Here is a 19,192-nt window from a genome sequence, read left to right on the forward strand (position 1 = left end):
CCTCCATGCAAATTAGCCTTGTCCACTGACAACACTGTCTCATTGTTAATTTCCTTGTGCTGGAAGGTCATTTCATGCCAACATAAGCCCAGAATTTATTGATATTTGTGGCTCTCCCTGAATTGAATTTATATTATTTATAGGTGCTTTCGGCAAAAGAAAATGCCTTTCACACATATCTACATATCAAACAATAAAATTAAAAACACAAAACATATGACGAGAGAAATACCTCTCTATTAGATTCCAGCAGAAGCACAAGGAAACACATCAACATGCCCGTGCGCTTTTGATGAAGTGTGTTTCTCTATCTCCTTTCTCTAGCTTTCCAGTTTTCGAGGAGGTATCCTCCAATGCATTTTGCTGATGCATCCGATACGTCATTAAAGAATGAGATGTGTTCTTAATCGATCTCTGTTTGTTCTCTAATATGTGTTTGATTGTCTTGCCTCTGATCATTTCCTATGCTGGACAGTTTAACACAAAATGAGTCAAATCCTCAGTCAAGCCGCATGCACAATTAGCGAGGAAAATCAATGTATTTCCTTTGTTTCTTTAGCAGAGTTTTCATAGGTAGGGCGCCACCTCTAGCTAAGGTGAAAAGTCTTATTTTCCTACGGTTTGATAGCTTCACAAGATATGGTTGAACCTGCTGAAAGCGACAAACAGGCTCTGTTGGCTGAAAGTTTTATAGGGCTTTTCTTTTTGTATCCGTTTGCTGGCTTGCAAATTGTTTGCTTACAATCGTGTATATTCTTTCTGTAAATATAAGCTTCAGACTGGAGTTACCTGTGGTCAGAGCAAAAGCAAGAATGTTTGATTACGGTTTTCCAGCCAGTGGCAAATTTTGACTTGTCACTCAAGGAAACGCATTCTCTCCAGCTTGAGCTACAATGTTTGTTCCTATAAATATCAGCCTTTTCACACCATATTTTGTACAAGGCATTTGGCAATTATTATGACTAGGAACGTATTCAATGTGAGATTCCCAGGCAACAGTAGGGAAGCCTACTGATAAAATCAAAAGTGACTTTCAAAATGTTCTTTCATGGGAGCCATCAAGACCGAGAATGTGTCGTTTTAATGGATCACCTTGAGCATGTGCATAGATTTCATGCAACCCCATCCAACCGAGGCGAGTGGGACATGGACGATACCACATGGCCCCAGGGAGAGGGCTGAATATTCCTAGACATAAATGGCTTACTAGGAAGAACTCTTAATTTGGGATTTTTCCAACTAGCCCTTGTGAAAAATAATAACTTTAAGTAATTTATCATGGGGTATTGTAATCTTTCTCAGAGGGCAGCAGTCCTACTCTACTCTAAGCCAGTCCTCTGCCCACAACCTCAAGCAGATACTATTGTTGTAAATGAATTTAGGACCCTAGTGTAATTTTCCCGATTCATGCCCTTATATAGGTGTAAATTACCCGATCCTTATATAGGCATAGAAATCCTTACCATATTTAGACTGAGCCTATGCAGCCCAAATACAGCCTGGCTACGTCCACTAAGTTCCGAGAATCAGCAACGATTTCTTAGAAAAACCAACCTTCAGCAGCCAGGGACTTCCCCTTGCCTGAATACTAATTTATCTAGGAAATCACAGAACTGGGTTTTGGAGTGAAGTTATTAAGTCCAACCATACGCCAAACTCGGCACCTTAAAAGTATAAATATGCCTGGATTTGCCCAGACAAACACACGGTGGTTTGGAGCAGATCGACTAACTACTTGCCCGACGCCCTGCAGCAGCAATTGCCAAAGGAAGCCGACCCTCTAGCTGACTCACTAAGAGACGCTGTCTTTTCTTCAGCCGAGAAATCCAGCTCCAGTGTTTCCAGGCTACCCTTGCGGGTTGCTGGGAAATCGAGTCCTGAGAGAGAGATACAAGACCTCCTTCATTCTAAACCAAGGTACGGAGCTGATTAGACCCATAGAGAATTCCTGGAAAAGATTCTTGGCAGAGAAATGCTATACTGAAGCTACTCCTCACTTACTCCTTCCCTCGTACTAGACTTAGGTTAGGTACACCGGGGTAGGCGTATTTTAGAAGCACCAGTTGAGTACTTTTAGTCATTATTTTATTACTGTATGTATTTTATTTGTTTTAGGCAATTTATGGCTTAGAAACCATATCATGCTTTTACAGTACTACTTTATAATACTTTTTGTATTATATGCCTTATACTTTATAACCAGTATTACGATTGTAGCAGTACATTTCTTATGCTTGAGAAAGAAGACTGTTCAATAAATACTTTTTATTGAAAACGCCAGTTTCTCTATTTTCTCAGCACCTCTGGTGAAATGAAGCATGCACGATTGACTAAGTACAATAGCTATCTATTGTTTCCGGGACTCTAGAGATTGATTTCTTATTCTTGAGAAACAAAGTTGTCATGTTTATGCGGTTGTCAGAAACGAATCCCTTCTTGTTTATTCGAGAAAGTTTCTAGTGACCTCTGAGCTAGCTGGCACTCAGAATTAAGTTTAATATATATGATAGAGACCTAGTCGACCTCAGTCCTACGTCTAAACTATAGTATATGTTATTCCAATGCGCAGAGCCTATTGGGAATATAGGAACTACACTACACTATCTCCAACTATAGAGGTGATGTTGTTGGTTAATGAAGTACAATATATTATCTTAAGTCTTAACCCTTTTTCAACAGCTTCTGGTTGCATGCATTTCCTTTATTTGAACTGTAAATTAGGTGAAAAGTCAAGTAAGAGAAATTTAATCTGAGGAAACAGACTGAAACTCTGATTAAATGAAATCCAAATTGACAAAAAGAAACTATTTTCATCAACAAAAACAAAACACCCTAGTTCAGGTGTTGAATAAAGGGACTGCAAATAAGACATACAATTTGTGCAATACACAAAACACAAGAAATGTAAATTGTATTAAATGAAAGTAAATGACTGAGACGGTGCATTTGGGACAGAGGGAATCTGTGAAGTATACCTTGTACCAGTGCAGGAATAAAGATTGTTAGAAGAATGTGGAAAGAGAAAATAAAATAACATAAAAGAAGCATGCAGCTGTGGAAAAATAAAGAGGAGGTCAGCGAAAGAGTGAGGTATGGAACGGGTGAGAATCCGAGATTGAAAAGCAGGTGATGAAAAGCCACACAGAGCAAGGTGGAGAGAAAATGAAATGAAAGAGAAAAGATGCAGGCATAGTAAACATAGAATTTCACATGAGAAAAAAACGAGAAGTGAATGATAAGGATGGAGAGAGGCAAAGGGGAAAACGTGAGTGATGCAAAGAGAAAGAAAAGGGAGGGTATATGGGGGTCTCTTAACAGAAATAATAAATAAACAAGAATACGCTGCCTTCATCTGTTAAGCTTTCCAACCATGAAAATGCTATCTAAAAGAAAAATCATCATGTGACTGATTCTTCTTTTGTTCAACCAGGGAGTTCTTATGGCCATTTTTTGTTAAGAATGAATAGTGTCGAAGGGAGGAGCTACGCCGCGAACCAAGATGGCCGCATAAGCTCCCAGCTCCGCCGACCTCCGCCAGCAGCTCGTCTATCCTGTTGTTCATCCTCTACTCACGCCCCATGCCTGGATGTATGAAGGTTACCTGATGCCAACGGTGCCGTCCCGGACTTCCTACCTTATTCAGCGACGGAGTTATGTCGTGTCCCATTTTCGGCCTACTCCTGGGCTGCCGCCGGGACCTCGATTTCTGAACTGTCCGAGCGGGAACTGATCAACATCGGCTGTGGGATCTAGATTGTCGCCGGTCTTCCGGATTTGAATAATTCTTTCCACTTTCGACTTGTGACCTCGTTGATGGATGGTGCCGGAGAAGAGACATCGTGACGTGCTGCGATCCTCCTGCAACGTGGCTGGGGGCTGCGTGCCTGACCCTCGTTTCCCGGTCCGGGGGCTGACGGGCTGCACCCACGGCCGGTGACTTTGTTGAGCGCGCCAGTTCGGGCGCCCCTGTTGTTGAGATCGCTAAATGTGTGCCCAGAGCCCGGCGATGTGGGCTGGAGATTGTGTCCCCCTCCGTCCTTTGGGACCCGGGATGGAGGGGATGGATAGCGCACATTCATTGAGTTCCGTAATGGCAGCGATTGGGGCGCTCCGCTCACAATTCACCGTCACATATGTCTCCCTGGCGGCAAAGCTGGATGATGTCTGCTCGCGACCGGCCACTGCCGCTGCAACACCTGAACAGCAGTTTGTGGTCCAGTCGAGCGATTTGACCCGCCATCTTAAGGTGCCCGAGCGGCAGCCCGACTTCGCTCCTTTGGGAGTCGGCCTCACTTCTCCTTTACCCGCTACAGTGCCTGGTCTTCCCTTCACGTTTCCTATCCGATGGAGTATCGTCGCTGGAGGTTCTGATCGTCAATGCCGAGTCTCAGGGTCCTGTCGAAGGGGACTGCCATTTTTCTTCGTCCCGGCCCATCTGCATAACGGAGGCCGCCATTTTGTGTCCGGACTTTGTTCCATCTTCAGTGCCTCGGACTGCCATGGACGCATTGTCTGCCTCTGGTCGGCTGTGGCTTGGTTGGCGCGTGCTCCGGAACGGATTCGCACTGGTCAGGGCTGATTCCGACTTTGAGTTGTTCTTGCTCCTCGCCACTGCTTTGGACCACCTGAGACGCTCTCTCTGATCGCATTTGTTGTGACTTTGGCGATAGATCTCCCCGTGACACTTGCAGGGTTGACTTCTACTTTCCTGGGACTGCTCAGTTGACTTTTGCCGGGATTGCACCGAGTATCTCACCGGGCCTGGGGTGGGGTGGGGGGGTTTCTTATTGGTGACGTCCTCCCCGTGATAATGCCGAATGTTTGCTTTGATTGCCGATGATTGTGCCTTGGGGAGGTCACTGCCGGCGGGGGGTACCGGGTGTCCGGGAGTGTGTCCGTTTCTCTCCTCCTCCACTTCTTGTACTTTTTCCCTTCTGTGGGGCAGTTCCGGGGCGACAGGCACGCTGTTAGTGGGTTAGGCCGTAGCCATTACAGAGGTGCAGGGTGGCGGGTGCGGGGGCGGTTTGTTATTTTAGTTTGTTTTGTTCTATGGTCCCTATCGCTCTTTTCCGGCTTTGGGAGGGTTCTTTCCTCTTTAGTAGGGTTGGGTGTCTCTTGGTCTTGCACCTTTTTTCTTTTTCTGGCATCTCAACAAGCCTCTGTTTCTCTGTTCTTGGGGGGTGGGCTCTCTGGGGTGATACTTAGAAATGTTTTTTTTTTGTACTATTGCTTATTGTCCAGTCTTACCGCCGCGGCTGCCTAAATTACATAGTTGCTGTAGTCATAGCCTATCTCCGACTGTAAATGGGGTACGTCCCCCTCATCTCTTTTGTGTAGTTCTCATGTAAGGTGTGATGTCCTTGTTGTTGCAGCCCCTACTCTTCTTCTAAAATTTAAAAATGAAAACCTCATATCCTGTGTTGCGAGCCTCACAGCCACGTCTGGTGTACCTTGAAATATCCTGATTGCTGATTGGCCTCAGTTTCTCCGGCTCCTATTGATTGTCTTTGCGGCCGGCCATGGTGGTTGTGGGCCTGCGCATGTATCTCCTTATTTTTTGAATAAAGGTTTTCAAAAAAAAAAAAAAAGAATGAATAGTGTCCTTTGATAACTCAACCTAATTGCTATATTTTCTGAAATGCTAAAGCTTAAGGTGGTTAATTTTTTTAAGAATAACCACTGAAACTTCCTTTTCCACTGAAACCGGAAGACCCGTAGACAGTATAATTAATACAAATGATCAGACTATCTTCTGACAATTTGACAAAGGAGACATGTAAATGAATATGGTTGTTTTTTGGCAAAATAATCACCTCAATTATGTGGACTGTTGATAATGATGAAAAATGAAAATCTATCAAATTCTGAATTTGGGATGAAAACATTTTCAGTAGAGATGCATGGTTTGTTTAAAAAAGATAAGAGTACGTTTAATTTTATTTTCATTTCATTTTCCAATTTTGTATGGTGATGATTATGCTACCTACAGATTGGTTTAAAGCACTTTAGAAAATGGGAAAACAGCTTTAGAGGAGGCCAGAGTGGAAGAAAAGCATCCTTACAAGTACATTGTGCTTCCATAAGTTAACTCCTTAGAGAAACAGTTGTCTTTGGTGTTGATACGTGTTAGAAATTAAGTTTTTGGTTGACTGGGGTGTGAGCCCTGGGCAAACAGCAACCACAATCCTAGTCAGGGTAAGGCACAAGCAAACACCAAATTAATCTGTGATCGCCCCCTGGTAGCTTGGCACAGAGCAGTCAGGCTTACTTGAAGGCAATGTGCAAAGTATTTGTGCAAAACTTAAAACAGTGAACAAGCCACACAACAATATCTCTCACCAGGTTTAGAACAATAGAATATATTTGAATAAATAAAACAAGACCAAAATGCAAAATGACAAAAATCCACTGAGGAAAACTGGAGATATTGAATTTCAAGATTTTAAGGTAAAATAAGGTAAAATAGCACCAAAAAGCACAAAGCGCCAACAATGTGGTCGCACCAGACTGGAGAAAAGTCACAAGTTCAGGCCGTCCACAGTGGAGCAGTGGAGCATGGGCTGGTTCCAGGCACGGCCTATTCAGGTGTAAGTGAGGCTGGGTCCTGCTCTTCCCTCCCACCCTGTCAGGATAGCCCACACAGTCACACCTAAGCTCCCAGTCATATGATCAGAGACAGGCTGCAAGCAACAAATGGCTAGGGCAAGAAGATGTCAACTTTTTAAAAGTGAAGACTTTTTTAATGTGAATGCACACCTTTCCTTTAAGCGAAACCTTACTCACTGACTTGACTGAAATGTGCGTGCAACCAGCAAATGCGGATCGCCCCCGAACTGCAAATACTGTAAAGTATACATAACAGAGCCCTACATTTGCACTCATATAACTGGTTCACTGCTGAGAGCGGGACCAACTCCCTCCAATGTATAATATTCATCCTGGTATTCCATAGTACTCTTTGTAATCACCATGTACGTTTTTCAACCTTTACTGACTTTTCCATCGTGTTCTTCACCACAATGGAGACAGCTGGGTTCAATCTGTATTCTTTATTAAACATTTCCAATACTTCCTGTATGCCATTCTAGGCTAAGTACAACAGTACGTACAAATTGACCTCCATATGAAGTAACTTTTTAAAAGTGACATTTTCAGAATTCTAATTTAAATTCACAATAAGTTAGGATTTTAAACTAATATTCCAGAGACAACAAACCTGAACCTGTTATATATTCTCACATGGAAACTGCGCTTATAAAATGTAATAAGATAATCCCAATGTTATCCTATGGGAGATATAGGCCTTGCAGTAGTGAAACATGAATGTAAGAGTTTCTCACTACCAGGACATGTAAAACTTAAATGTACATGTCCTGCTCTTTAAATACACTGCACCATGCCCTCTGGCTGTCTAGGGCCTAGCCTAGTTGTGATTATATGTATTAGGAATGGAAGGTTTGGGCCTGACTTATGGTTTAACTTGCCAGGTCGAGATGGCAGTTTAAAACTGCATACACAAAGCTCTGCACTGGCAGGCCTGAGACATGTTTAAAGGACTACTTAATTGGGTGGCACAATAAGTGCTGCAGGCCACTAGTAGCATTTAATTTACAGGATGTGGACACAGGTAGTGCACATTACTAGGGACTTATAAGTAAATTAAATATGCCAATTGTGGATAAGTCAATGTTGCCACATCTTAAGGAGAGAGCACAAGCACTTTAGCACAAGTTAGTTGTGGTAAAGTGCGCAGAAACCTAATGCCAGCAAAAATAAAGTCAGCAAGAACAGGATGTCTGAAGGCAAAAAGTTAGGGGGAACCACGCCAAGGATTTCAGTTTTAACAGAACGTATGTGTCTTAAGGGCTTCTTGAATCTTCGAAGGTCTGATTCGAGTGGAACAGTAGAAGGATTGGGTTCTAAAGGAATCAGCCTTGAATGTGGAGCATTCTGACTTTAAATCAATGGTATCTCACTGTGCAGTCTGCTTTTGGTCGCCGACCTTGGGTAAGTTAAAGATATATATATATATATATATATATATATATATATATATATATATATATATATATATATATATATATATATATATATATATATATATATATGTGTGTGTGTGTGTGTGTGTTTTGCAGTAAATGAAACAACATGTAGCATTTCCTCTTAACATTATTTCTGAAGGCTTCATTAAAAGGTGAGGAGGAGGTAACATTTGGATAGAAGTATGCTTTGATTCAAAGGGGGTAATGTAGTCCATTCAAATCTCAGTTAACAGAATAAAATGCCTTAACTATGTTGAATGTAACTATTACCTACCCAGGCCCAGGATGTTGTGCTGTGCATTAAGTGAGCCACCCAAGCAACAGGGGCACTGGTTAAGTCACTGACCAACAACATCGATTTAGTCACATTGCATCAGGCATAGCAACATAGATGATAATACTATAGGATATTTTATTTCTCCCAGTTCTTTTTAGGGGCTTCGCTGCCAATATAACACTGAAGGCATTTTGTTCTACTTTGGAATCAGTGCAATTCTAGATTCAGTGGTAGAAGATGTGGGTGGAGGAATGTGGGGCGTTGTGTGATGCCACAAATTACCCTCTCTAAGATTTCTACCAACTGAGGTGAAGAAAATTCATAACATGTACAAGGCAATCAATAGCCAGGTGACAAGGACCTTATTTGTAGTCTGATTAGGGGAGCCAAAAATGTTTGAAATCTCCACTACAGAAATACTCCACCCAGCTCAGCTTATGAACTACGAAATGCAACTATATTAGCATAGATGTCTGGAAGCTTGTTTTCTTACTTCGCGAAGCATAGTTGCCTCTCCAAAAGAGGCACTGGAAAAGTAAAAAACACATTATTAATAATTTTGAGGTACAAAGGCCTGTTGTGGTCTCTGCAATCGTATGAACGGATTTTTTATCTACTCCTCTCTACAATAGCCAAGTCAGTACTTTCCCACGAGTATTAACTGTGTTTTAATTCAAAGGGTTCTAATGACATTGGTTAAGTCTTATAGCTGACAGATCATTAGTTACTGTTTATAACTGAGGCAAACTGTTTAGAGTCAAGTTACATCTTTCCACAGCTGACTTGTCAAATGAAGCCTCATTCAGCCCCTTCCACATTTCACTCGCTATGGTTTTTCAACACTTTCTGTGAGGGTAAAAAAATCCCCACAATCTGTGAATATTCTCTTATGACAGCCTCAGTAGGGAAAAATATATCTCAGTCCTTTGCAAACACTGTGATGTACTTTCATCCAAATATATGATGCCCTGTTCATGACCGAGACGTGGCTCCTTGACGATATGGACTCGGTCTGCAACCTAGCTACTCCTACGGGATATACCATACACACTGTGAACAGGAGCACGAGAGGGGGTGGGTTAGCGCTCATAATCAAATCTCATCTTGCCTGCCAACTAATTAAAGTGGACATTAAGGGCAGCGAAAGCGATCGCTTTTCTATCAAAGCCAACTCACAGTTCTGCGCAACTGGCCTTCTGATCTATAGACCCCCTGGCGCAGACGCCCCTTTCATTAACTCACTCTTACAGTATCTTGGCACTAACATTACCAAAACGGCTAACTTTACGATCATAGGTGATCTCAATTTACATCTAGATAGAGACACCGAGCCCAAAGTTGCCACCTTTCTCGCGGATCTCGCTGCCTTCCAACTTAATCAACTCGTAAGTGGTCCCACCCATAGAGCGGGACACCTTCTTGATCCCATCTTTTCTAACATTACGAGTGGATCCGCAGGCCCGCCTATTCCCATGACCTGGACAGACCACCATCTAGTAATACTGTCTATCTCCTGCAACTCGAGCCCTGCAGCGGTGCCTACTCCGTTAGTTCAAAAACGTCCATGGAGAAAACTTCGCCTTGAAGACTTACACAACCTCCTGGTGTTAAATCCCCCTCCCCCAAGTGAGGACCTGGACGTAGGGTATGACCAGTTTTGCCTCTGGATCACCCAGGCACTTGACACCCTGATCCCTGCCAGATGGACCAAGGCCCGCACCCACACGGCTAGTCCCTGGTACAATTCTGAACTAGCAACTTTGAAAAAGGAATGCAAAAAGGCGGAGAGGGGTTGGAGGAAAAATTACGATGCCAACCTCAAACAGAATTATGTCCTACTCCAGAAAACTTATCACCGTAAGGTTTGCAGAACAAGAGCGGCATACTATGCCAATGAAATCAGCAGTAGCTCCAACACCTCGAAATCTGTTTTTAAAATCTTGAAAGACTTTACTGCGAAAAAAACTGTTATCACTACCACTACTTCCCCTGACCTCTGCAACAATATGGCTAATTTCTTCACCAATAAGATTAAGAAAATCTTTGACACCTTCCCAAAACGCCCGCAGTCATCGGCCATTTTTGACCCTACCAGGCCCTCTCTCTCCTCCCTTCCTACACTTGAGCGAGAGAGTTTTCAAAAAATCGGCAGGAAAATTAAATCTGGCTCCCCGGCGGATCCCTTAAAACCGGATACTTTCCGTGAAGCTCACGAACTTATCACAGAACATATTCGAGACATTATCAACTTGTCTCTTTCTACCGCCAGAATTCCTTCCAATTGGAAGCAGGCTTGGGTTTCCCCCATCTTAAAAAAACCCACCCTAGACCCTACGCTTCCTGAGAATTTCAGGCCCATCTCCCTGCTTCCCTGGCCTGCCAAAATCATCGAGGCACATGTCAACAACATTCTGACCAACTTCCTTCTTACCAACAACATTCTGGATGACTCCCAACACGGGTTTAGAGCTGGTCACAGCACCGAGGCAGCCTTGCTCAGTGTTACAGAGGACCTCCGTACCATTCTTGACACCGGCGGAACGGCAGCACTGGTCCTGTTGGACCTCAGTGCTGCCTTCGATACGGTGTCACACGAGGTCCTTCTGACGAGATTGGAGGAAATTGGAATTACAGGGATAGCCCTGGGATGGTTTAGAGACTTCCTTTCCAACAGGTCTTTTAGAGTCTCCACCCCCCTTACATCTCTAAGGAGCATAACATCGGACAGGGAGTGTCGCAGGGTTCTTCCCTGAGCCCTACCCTGTTCAATGTCTATGTCCGCCCTCTGGCAGAGGTGGCTAGAAGGAACGGACTAGCACTGGTATCCTACGCTGATGATACCCAGTTGGTGGTGGCTCTTAATGACAACAGTAGTCTGGAGGCTCATCACTTCAAACAGACACTTACTGACATCACCAACTGGATGACGGCGAATTTCCTCCAACTGAACGCCGGGAAAACAGAGATACTGCTCCTGGGGAAAAACACCTCGTCCTGGGGAGACAACTGGTGGCCTGATGTCCTAGGCCACCCTCCCAAGCCAAAGGAATGCGTCAAAAATCTGGGAGTCTGGGTGGACTCTGCACTAAAGTTCACTCACCATACAAAAAAAGTGGCTGCTACTTGCTTCGGCATTTTACGTAACATCAGACCCATTTTGAAGTTCTTCGACTGCCGCACCCGCCAGCTAATTGTTCAGGCGACCATCCTTTCTAGACTGGACTATGCCAGCTCTCTTTTACTGGGGGCAAACCTTGCCGAAACCACCAGACAGCAGAGAGTCCAGAATGCGGCAGCCAGGGCTCTGGTAGGTCTCCCTCGCCATTCCTCGGTATCCGGAGCCTTGAAAAAATTGCACTGGCTCCCGGTGGGTAAAAGGATCCAGTTTAAGGCACTGTGTTTAGCCTTTAAAATCCTTAAAACCGCTTCCCCCCCAATGCTGTGCCCCCTCCTGTCGGAGTACATTCCTAGGAGGTCGCTCCGCTCAGAGGGACAACATCTCGCGATTATCCCCCGCACCAGACTGGCCAGAGTAGGCGGCCGATCCTTTAGCTTCCTAGCTGCCAAGCTATGGAATAGCCTTCCCGAAGCTATCCGTGGTATACAGGACCTTTTAGCCTTCAGAAAGGCCATCAAAACTCATCTCTTCCAATAATTCTTTCATTTCTCTGCGCCTCTAACTCTCTGCAATTAGTCTGCTCGCAGCGCCGGGACGCCCCTTGGCTGGGGCAGCCGCGCGCTATACAAATCACTATAACATTAACATTAACATAACATTAACATTAACATTAACATATCAAAGATAGCACCAGTGAATGCTGACCTAGAGTCTTGCCCACATAAATAATATGCTCTCCTATTCTCACATTAGACTTAGTGAAGGGAAAACAAAAGTCTTGAGAACTCAATCACCACCCATCTTCACAGTAAGATCAAGATTTGTAGACCATGCTGTTCAAAGCAACTGTCTAAGGGGTAGACAATATCTTAATATAAGAGGCAATGGTGACCATGCCTTCTTGTCCATTGAGATCTGTCTGTAGCATCAATGCAGTTGGTCACCAAACATTGCTGAATAGCTGAAAAAATAAAACTGGCTTTGAAGACATTATGCTACAGAGGCTTATAGTGTAATTGACTGGTAGATCCCAGCTGTTTCAGATGAGAGGCTCAAAGTCAAAACCCAGAACGAACATAAACAGTTTCCTTCAAGCATCCATTCTTTCAGAAGTTATTTCCAATTTGTACGTGGAACCCCTTGCGGGGTACTTGGAGATTTGTGAACAAGCATCCATCAGTATGCAGATGATACTCAGATGTACCTAAATATCCCATTTGTGAATGATGTCACCACACTGAACTTCTGTGCAGCAATCATCCAACTTGGAGGTCCAAGCCATACCACAAATACAGTTAAGAACAGGTTCATCCTCATTACTAAATTAATAATGCAGACAATATCTTCACACCGCAACTAATCAGTGGAGCCACATTCTTTGGCTTTCAAATCCACAGCAACCTTTTTGCCACAATACACTACAATACAAGTCAAAACCACATTATCTTTTCCAGGTCCTCTCCAGATCAACTTTTGCCTCCACAGCCTATTCTTCTCATCAGTCACTCTCTTCCTCCTTACCTTAAAGTTCTGATGCACCCATGATTTTGATCCTGCCTGCTCTCTTTTTCTCCATGTTACATCCTACCTTCCCTCTCCACTATGATGGGAGATGGTGGAAGAAAAAGCAGGCTTCAGTGCTCCTTCCGTTTCTCCTTGAATTACTATTGTTTGCTTACAGAACTCTGAAGACCTAAGTTCATCCTCTTGATTCATCTAGCTCTCAAGCAGGCTACTATTGGTGCTTCTGAGCAAGGGATGGGTACTGTCCTAGAGCCCAGATTTTGTGAGCATCCAGTTTTCTGGATAACCTGGTAAGTAATGACCATACTATGGTAAATGCTTTTAGTACATTCTCTTTTCGGACCTCATACTGGGGTATATCACTGAGCCATTAGAAAGCTGAGTGTATGAATACTGAGTATTAATTAACAAAGGTTCTGATAACCATTCCCCATACTCCCAGATGAGCGTAGGGATTAATGTGCTGTCTCATGTCTTTCTTTCTCTTCCTTGCACTCATTTTCCAATGGGCAGACCCTAGTCTTAATACCTCGACTTACAGAGGTGTTGTGGGGGGGATCATTGGAGGATTAATATCTGATGAACTACCTCACTCTCAGACCACAGGGATTCTGACACCACCCTCCAATTTTAACCACCTACCCAGCATTGCATATAGGTATGTGTATTGATCCTTTAAACAGTGCTAGCTGTGTGCATTCAGCATTATAAAAGAAGACCTGGGCGTCAATATCAGCCTCTAGAAGGCCTTTTGGATTTCTTGCAGATATGATACCCACTTTGTGCATGGACACATATTTTGATGATATGGTGTGCAGTGTTCCAGAGAATCTGCCTTATAATTTCCAAATAATCCTTATTCAGGAATCAACTCAAACAATAAACTATATTAATTTTTAAATGTCTATATCTGATATTGTTGAACAAAGGTTGTACCTGGCTTAAAATATATTGAACAATATGGTGAAAGAGAAAGCAATACTACTTATGTTAAGAACCTTTAATATCAGGGTGTGCACTCTGAAAGTATATTGTTGACAATCAGAATCCATCTTTGATTTTTGATGATATAACTTCGCTAGTCTATTCACTGCAATAGAGCATTTTTCTGAAGAAAAAGCCAGAAATAATTTTATATCAGGTTGTACGCTCTTTCTAAGAGCTATATCCAGCGTCACTTTAATTGTTAGGAAATTCGGTGGCAGCTGAATTCATGTCTTCTAATTTAGTTAATAGTTCTTCACTGAAATCTTGTGTAAATCAGATCTCCCACATTTTCCTTATATCTATCTAAAAGTGCAGGTTGTGCTCTGACCCTTTTGTTCACAACACTTTTAAATAATAGTCACTTTATTTCAACGAGGCTTGTAGAAGTGCTGTGAAGTCAATATTTATTTATTTGCATAATAGTTTCTAATAATATGATCCTTGTTTCCCAAACTGTAACATTTAAACACATTACTTCAAATTCACTGTAAAGGCATTGACAGGGTTTATTGGGGGAATTCCAAAATCACAGTAAATTTACTCCAAAGGAAGCAACGATCATGTGGATTTAAATTTACAATTTTCTTTAAGAAGTGGAACCAGGGATTTTAACACTATCAATGCTACAGCAATTCCCCCTCTGTGCTGATGACCTATGAATCCCATTGTTCATGATGAGCTCAGCTCGTCATGAGCACACAAGCAGTGTACTGCATGACGAGCTGAGCTCATCATGAGCATGGAAGGGGTTAAACTGTTGAGGCTGTTGTACAAAATGTTTGCAATTCCTTTCAATGTGATTTGGTCGATGTGTTATTATGACATCATCAGAGAGATCCAGTGCCCTTGTAAACCTCATATTGATTTTAAGGTTATGTTCAGTGTTTATTTCAATAATCCCTAATGTAAGGGTTGTCTGACACCCGGATATCTATATAAATTTTTTTCTTACACTTTTACGAGACACTCCAGGAATGAAATATACATTTCGATTGTAACAGCTTATATCGAAATATTGTTATAGAGTTAATTTGGTGAAAGATTGTTTAAAATAATATGTGCCCTGACAAGAGAGAATTTGACAAAGCTATTACTGAGAAAAGAAGAAGTTACAGCTCTCGCTACTTTGAGAATTACAACTCTACTTGTTTAAGGAGGAAAAAGAAGAACAAATAGCGACATAAATCCTTATTCTGTAGAAAGATGAAGAAAGAACAGATATGGTTGTTAAATTTCCATCACAACTAGTCAATACCATTTGTCTGCAGGTATCATTAGTTTGTTACCAGGATGTACCTCAACAGATGCCTATGTACTGACATACTTTCAAGCTCACAAACATCTCAAAATACCCTCAAAGAGACAGTAGGAAAGATACATTTGCTAGAACATTATTTTGAAGATACCCGTAAGATCTTGAATCCTAATGGTTCCTTGCAATATTGTATGAGTTGTGAAACGATGAGAACAATGCAATATTCTACATCAGCACCACAATCCGTGGTGAGATACGTTAATGTAAGCTTTGTGAGAACATCAACAATCCAAAGGTGATGCATCAGTGTGAATTTCTCTGTGAAATGTGTCGGGCAGATGGATCTTTGGTAGACATGAAGAAGAAGGTCAAATGCCCGGTGTGTAATGTATTTTTCAGGGCACAACCCTACTTAAGGAAGTACAAAGATATTACCCCAAAACTATTTGCCAAATGCAAATCTAAAAAGGAAAAGACTGTATTTGCCACTAGGCAAATGTCTGATACTGAAAATTATAATATTTGATCTAGACTACACGTATTTTGTACAGTACTGAACACATATGTGCAACCTCATTTACAGGAGAAAAGGTGGAGGGTTTCCAAGGAGAAGTTGTGTCAGAAACTGTGGAAACTATTTCAAAGGATATGCTCTATATTTTACTATTTAAAATTTCATTTGAAACAACTATGGAGAAAATTGAAATCAAACTTCAAACAAGGTTCATCATTGATTCTGCTTATGAATATAACTCTATGGCCCTCAATACGAGTGCTCAGTCTATTTGTAATAACATTGTGCTTCTTCAGATACCTCCCGATAATTGTTTTGTAGGTTGAATATGCCAAAATGTATCGTAAGTCTCCCAATACATTTCGACAGTTCCCTATGTCCAGTGGCTTGCCAAGGGTGACCAAGGCCATATTGCAAGCAAGAAAAATGGGCCTCTATGCCTCTAGTGGGGCATTAATAGACAGCCCTAATCGGGGTGTAAAGGGGAAACCTGAGCAACAGTGCATCTGCTAGCTATGTCACTTACTTGGCCTCTTTAACAGGTTTCTGGGCGCTTTAGATTCCTATATTCAAGTAATGAGTGGAATCACTCGTCAGCCTTACTCTCGAACCTGGATTAATGCAAGTTTGAAAGTACTTACCAGTATTTTACCCTACTGTGTGGTTACAAATGAAATTAAGTTGTTTCAATACCGCATTTGCATATCACTTACAGATTTTCAGAACATGGGTTTTTTTGGCTTTGAAAAGTCGGCACCCACCCTGGGAAGATTACCGGTAGCCATTGTTGATGGAAGGATGGCTGGGATGGATGCATCTGTATCTAACCTTTCATGAGGGCTGTCCTGGCCTGGGCCCACTCTGTCCTCCCATCAGATGTCAGCAGGCCGATGGGTGGCAGCCTCTCCTCCTCGTTTTCTGCCATTTTGACTATCTTCCTGAGCTGAGTGAAGAGGTCCCCCTCGCTGAGTCGGCGGAAGTTGATTGCAACATCTAACACGAAGAACTGCATGAAAATTGCAAAGCATATCAGACACTGGCAAAAAGAGAACTGACTTTTTTGTGCATTTAGTATCACAGAAACACGCCTTTAATGTGAGGCAAATTACAAAGTATGGAAATTCATATTGGAATATGGTGTCTTAAACTGTCATAAGATTCCATGGCTAAATTCATTTGTACGCATATTTCTTAGTTATCTTATGCTCACCTCTATCAGCAAATGGATATCTTGTTTGGCTACAGAATCCAGAACAAAGTAAATCTCAGTAGCAGAATGAGAAACCAAACAGGCTATATCACATAAATATATGTATGTGTGCCTGCGAGATTTTAATTTGTCAGTGGTATTGAACATAGCAAATAAGTAGATTTGTGTCTGCCATATTTTAATCTGTTGGTCATAAAAGCTGTATGTGGTATTTCAGTTTGTCAGCAGTAATTGGCACATTGCTTGAAGTCAGCACCAAATTGCACAAAAAAGCATTTGTCTTGTTGACAGTGGCATTTCAATAATATTTTGAAGACCAAATTAAAATATTGGTTACAGCTTGTATTACTAATAAAATCAAATATTACTAACAAAAATCTGTTTACCTCAATATTGCACAAAAATGCAAGCACTGCTAGAGCCATGATTAAATGAGGGACTACTGAGCACTATAGTTAGCTGGCTGTGCTCTGTAGAGATCTTTTGTTCAGAGGTGTGTTCCTAGGGTGGCATTCCAACACAAGTGGGGTGTGTTTATCACTCACTACTGTTCCATTCTTATTTCATCAACGTAGTTGATCCATAACTAATTACTTTGTGCACCTGTACAGCCCCTCATGAAGACATTTTGGTGACGTGTTCGGATATATCAGGATTTCATTCATTTTTATATCATTACATAAGGGTGTTCCTTGGTGTTTCTCCTTTTTTAAGAACAATGATGGGTGTCATGTTTAATTGACAAAGTAGATTTGTGTCAGCCATATTTTAGTCTGTTGGTCATAAAAGCTGTATGTGGTATTTCAGTTTGTCAGCAGTAATTGGCACATTGCTTAAAGTCAGCACCAAATTGCACCAAAAAGCATTTGTCTTGTTGACAGTGGCATTTCAATAATATTTTGCAGACCAAATTAAAATATTGGTTACAGCTTTTATTACTAATAAAATCAAATATTACTAACAAAAATCTGTTTACTTCAATATTGCACAAAAATTCAAGCACTGCTATAGCCATGATTAGATGAGGGACTACTGAGCACTATAGTTAGCTGGTTGTGCTCTTTAGAGATCTTTTGTTCAGAGGTGTGTTCCTAGGGTGGCATTCCAACACAAGTGGGGTGTGTTTATCACTCACTACTGTTCCATTCTTATTGTATCAACGTAGTTGATCCATAACTGTTTACTTTTTGCACCTGTACAGCCCCTCATGAAGACATTTTGGTGACGTGTTCGGATATATCAGGATTTCTTTCATTTTTATATCATTACATAAGGGTGTTCCTTGCTATTTCTCTTTTTTTAAGAACAATGAAGGGCGTCATGTTTAATTGACAAATAAGGTAGACTGATTCGATTAATAGTAGTGATCCAATAAGATTTAACAGTAAGATACTAATATATCACATTGGTGACGTACACAAGAGTTTAATATATTGCAGGAAGTCTCCATAACAATCATAGAGTAAAGATGATAGGTTTCTGTCGGCCAGGGCACAGTCAAGAAACTAAGGGGCCGATTATGATAGCGGTTTTTCCGCATCCTCCGGGCCGGCGGTGGCTCCGAAGACCCACCGCCAAATTAGGATGGCTGGTGGGTCTGGAATCCGTCCGCAGCTTTTCCGCCGCGGTCGCCTTTCTGTCCGCGGCGGCCTTTCCGTCCGCTGCGGAAAAGCTCTAACATGGCTGGCGGTGTCTATCAGACACCGCCAGCCATATTAGGATGGTGGTGAATACATGTTTTTCCACGGCGGCTTTTCCGCCGTGGAAAAACATACAGACTTTCACTTTGGGGGCCCGTTGCGGGCCCCCTGGGTGAAGGGGGGTGGGGCGTGCACATTGGGGTACCTATGGTACCCCCCCACATTTGTATGCAGAAATCGGCAGGCACCGCACGGTGCCTGCCGCTTTCTGCATACAAATGCAATGTATGCATTTTTACCATTGTGGCGGGTGCAGCTTGAAGCCGCACCCGCCGCAATGGTAAAAATAGAGGATTTGACCGCCAGGGTGGTGGTCACATCCTAATTTCACAGGAGGGAACTCCGAAGGCCATGCGGAGGTTCCCTCCTACTCTGGGGTCGCGGACGGACGCAAGTCCGTCCGCGATCCTAATAGGCCCCTAAATTTGGGATTCTACCACTGCGACGCAAATATTTCTGCCACGAATATTTAGCTTAATATAGCCACGAATAAGTGGCGTGAGCAATAAAAATGATTTTGTCATCCGGCTAAATTTAAGAGAGTCACTACAAGACTACAAAAATC

The 19,192-nt window shown here is 42.3% G+C and overlaps 1 protein-coding gene across 1 annotated transcript in view; it reads right to left on the bottom strand.

Annotated features, from left to right (window-relative positions):
- The window catches only part of CHAT (choline O-acetyltransferase), a 521,284-nt gene that overhangs the window by 237,640 nt on the left and 264,452 nt on the right, over positions 1-19,192 (bottom strand). Inside the window, exon 6 of the mRNA XM_086920150.1 lies at positions 16,546-16,723. Coding sequence (XP_086776276.1) covers positions 16,546-16,723 — 178 coding nt within the window. The remainder of the gene's footprint in view (positions 1-16,545; positions 16,724-19,192) is intronic.

The sequence above is a fragment of the Lissotriton vulgaris genome, chromosome 5 (genome assembly GCF_964263255.1).
Source record: "Lissotriton vulgaris chromosome 5, aLisVul1.2, whole genome shotgun sequence".
Lineage (NCBI taxonomy): Eukaryota > Metazoa > Chordata > Amphibia > Caudata > Salamandridae > Lissotriton > Lissotriton vulgaris.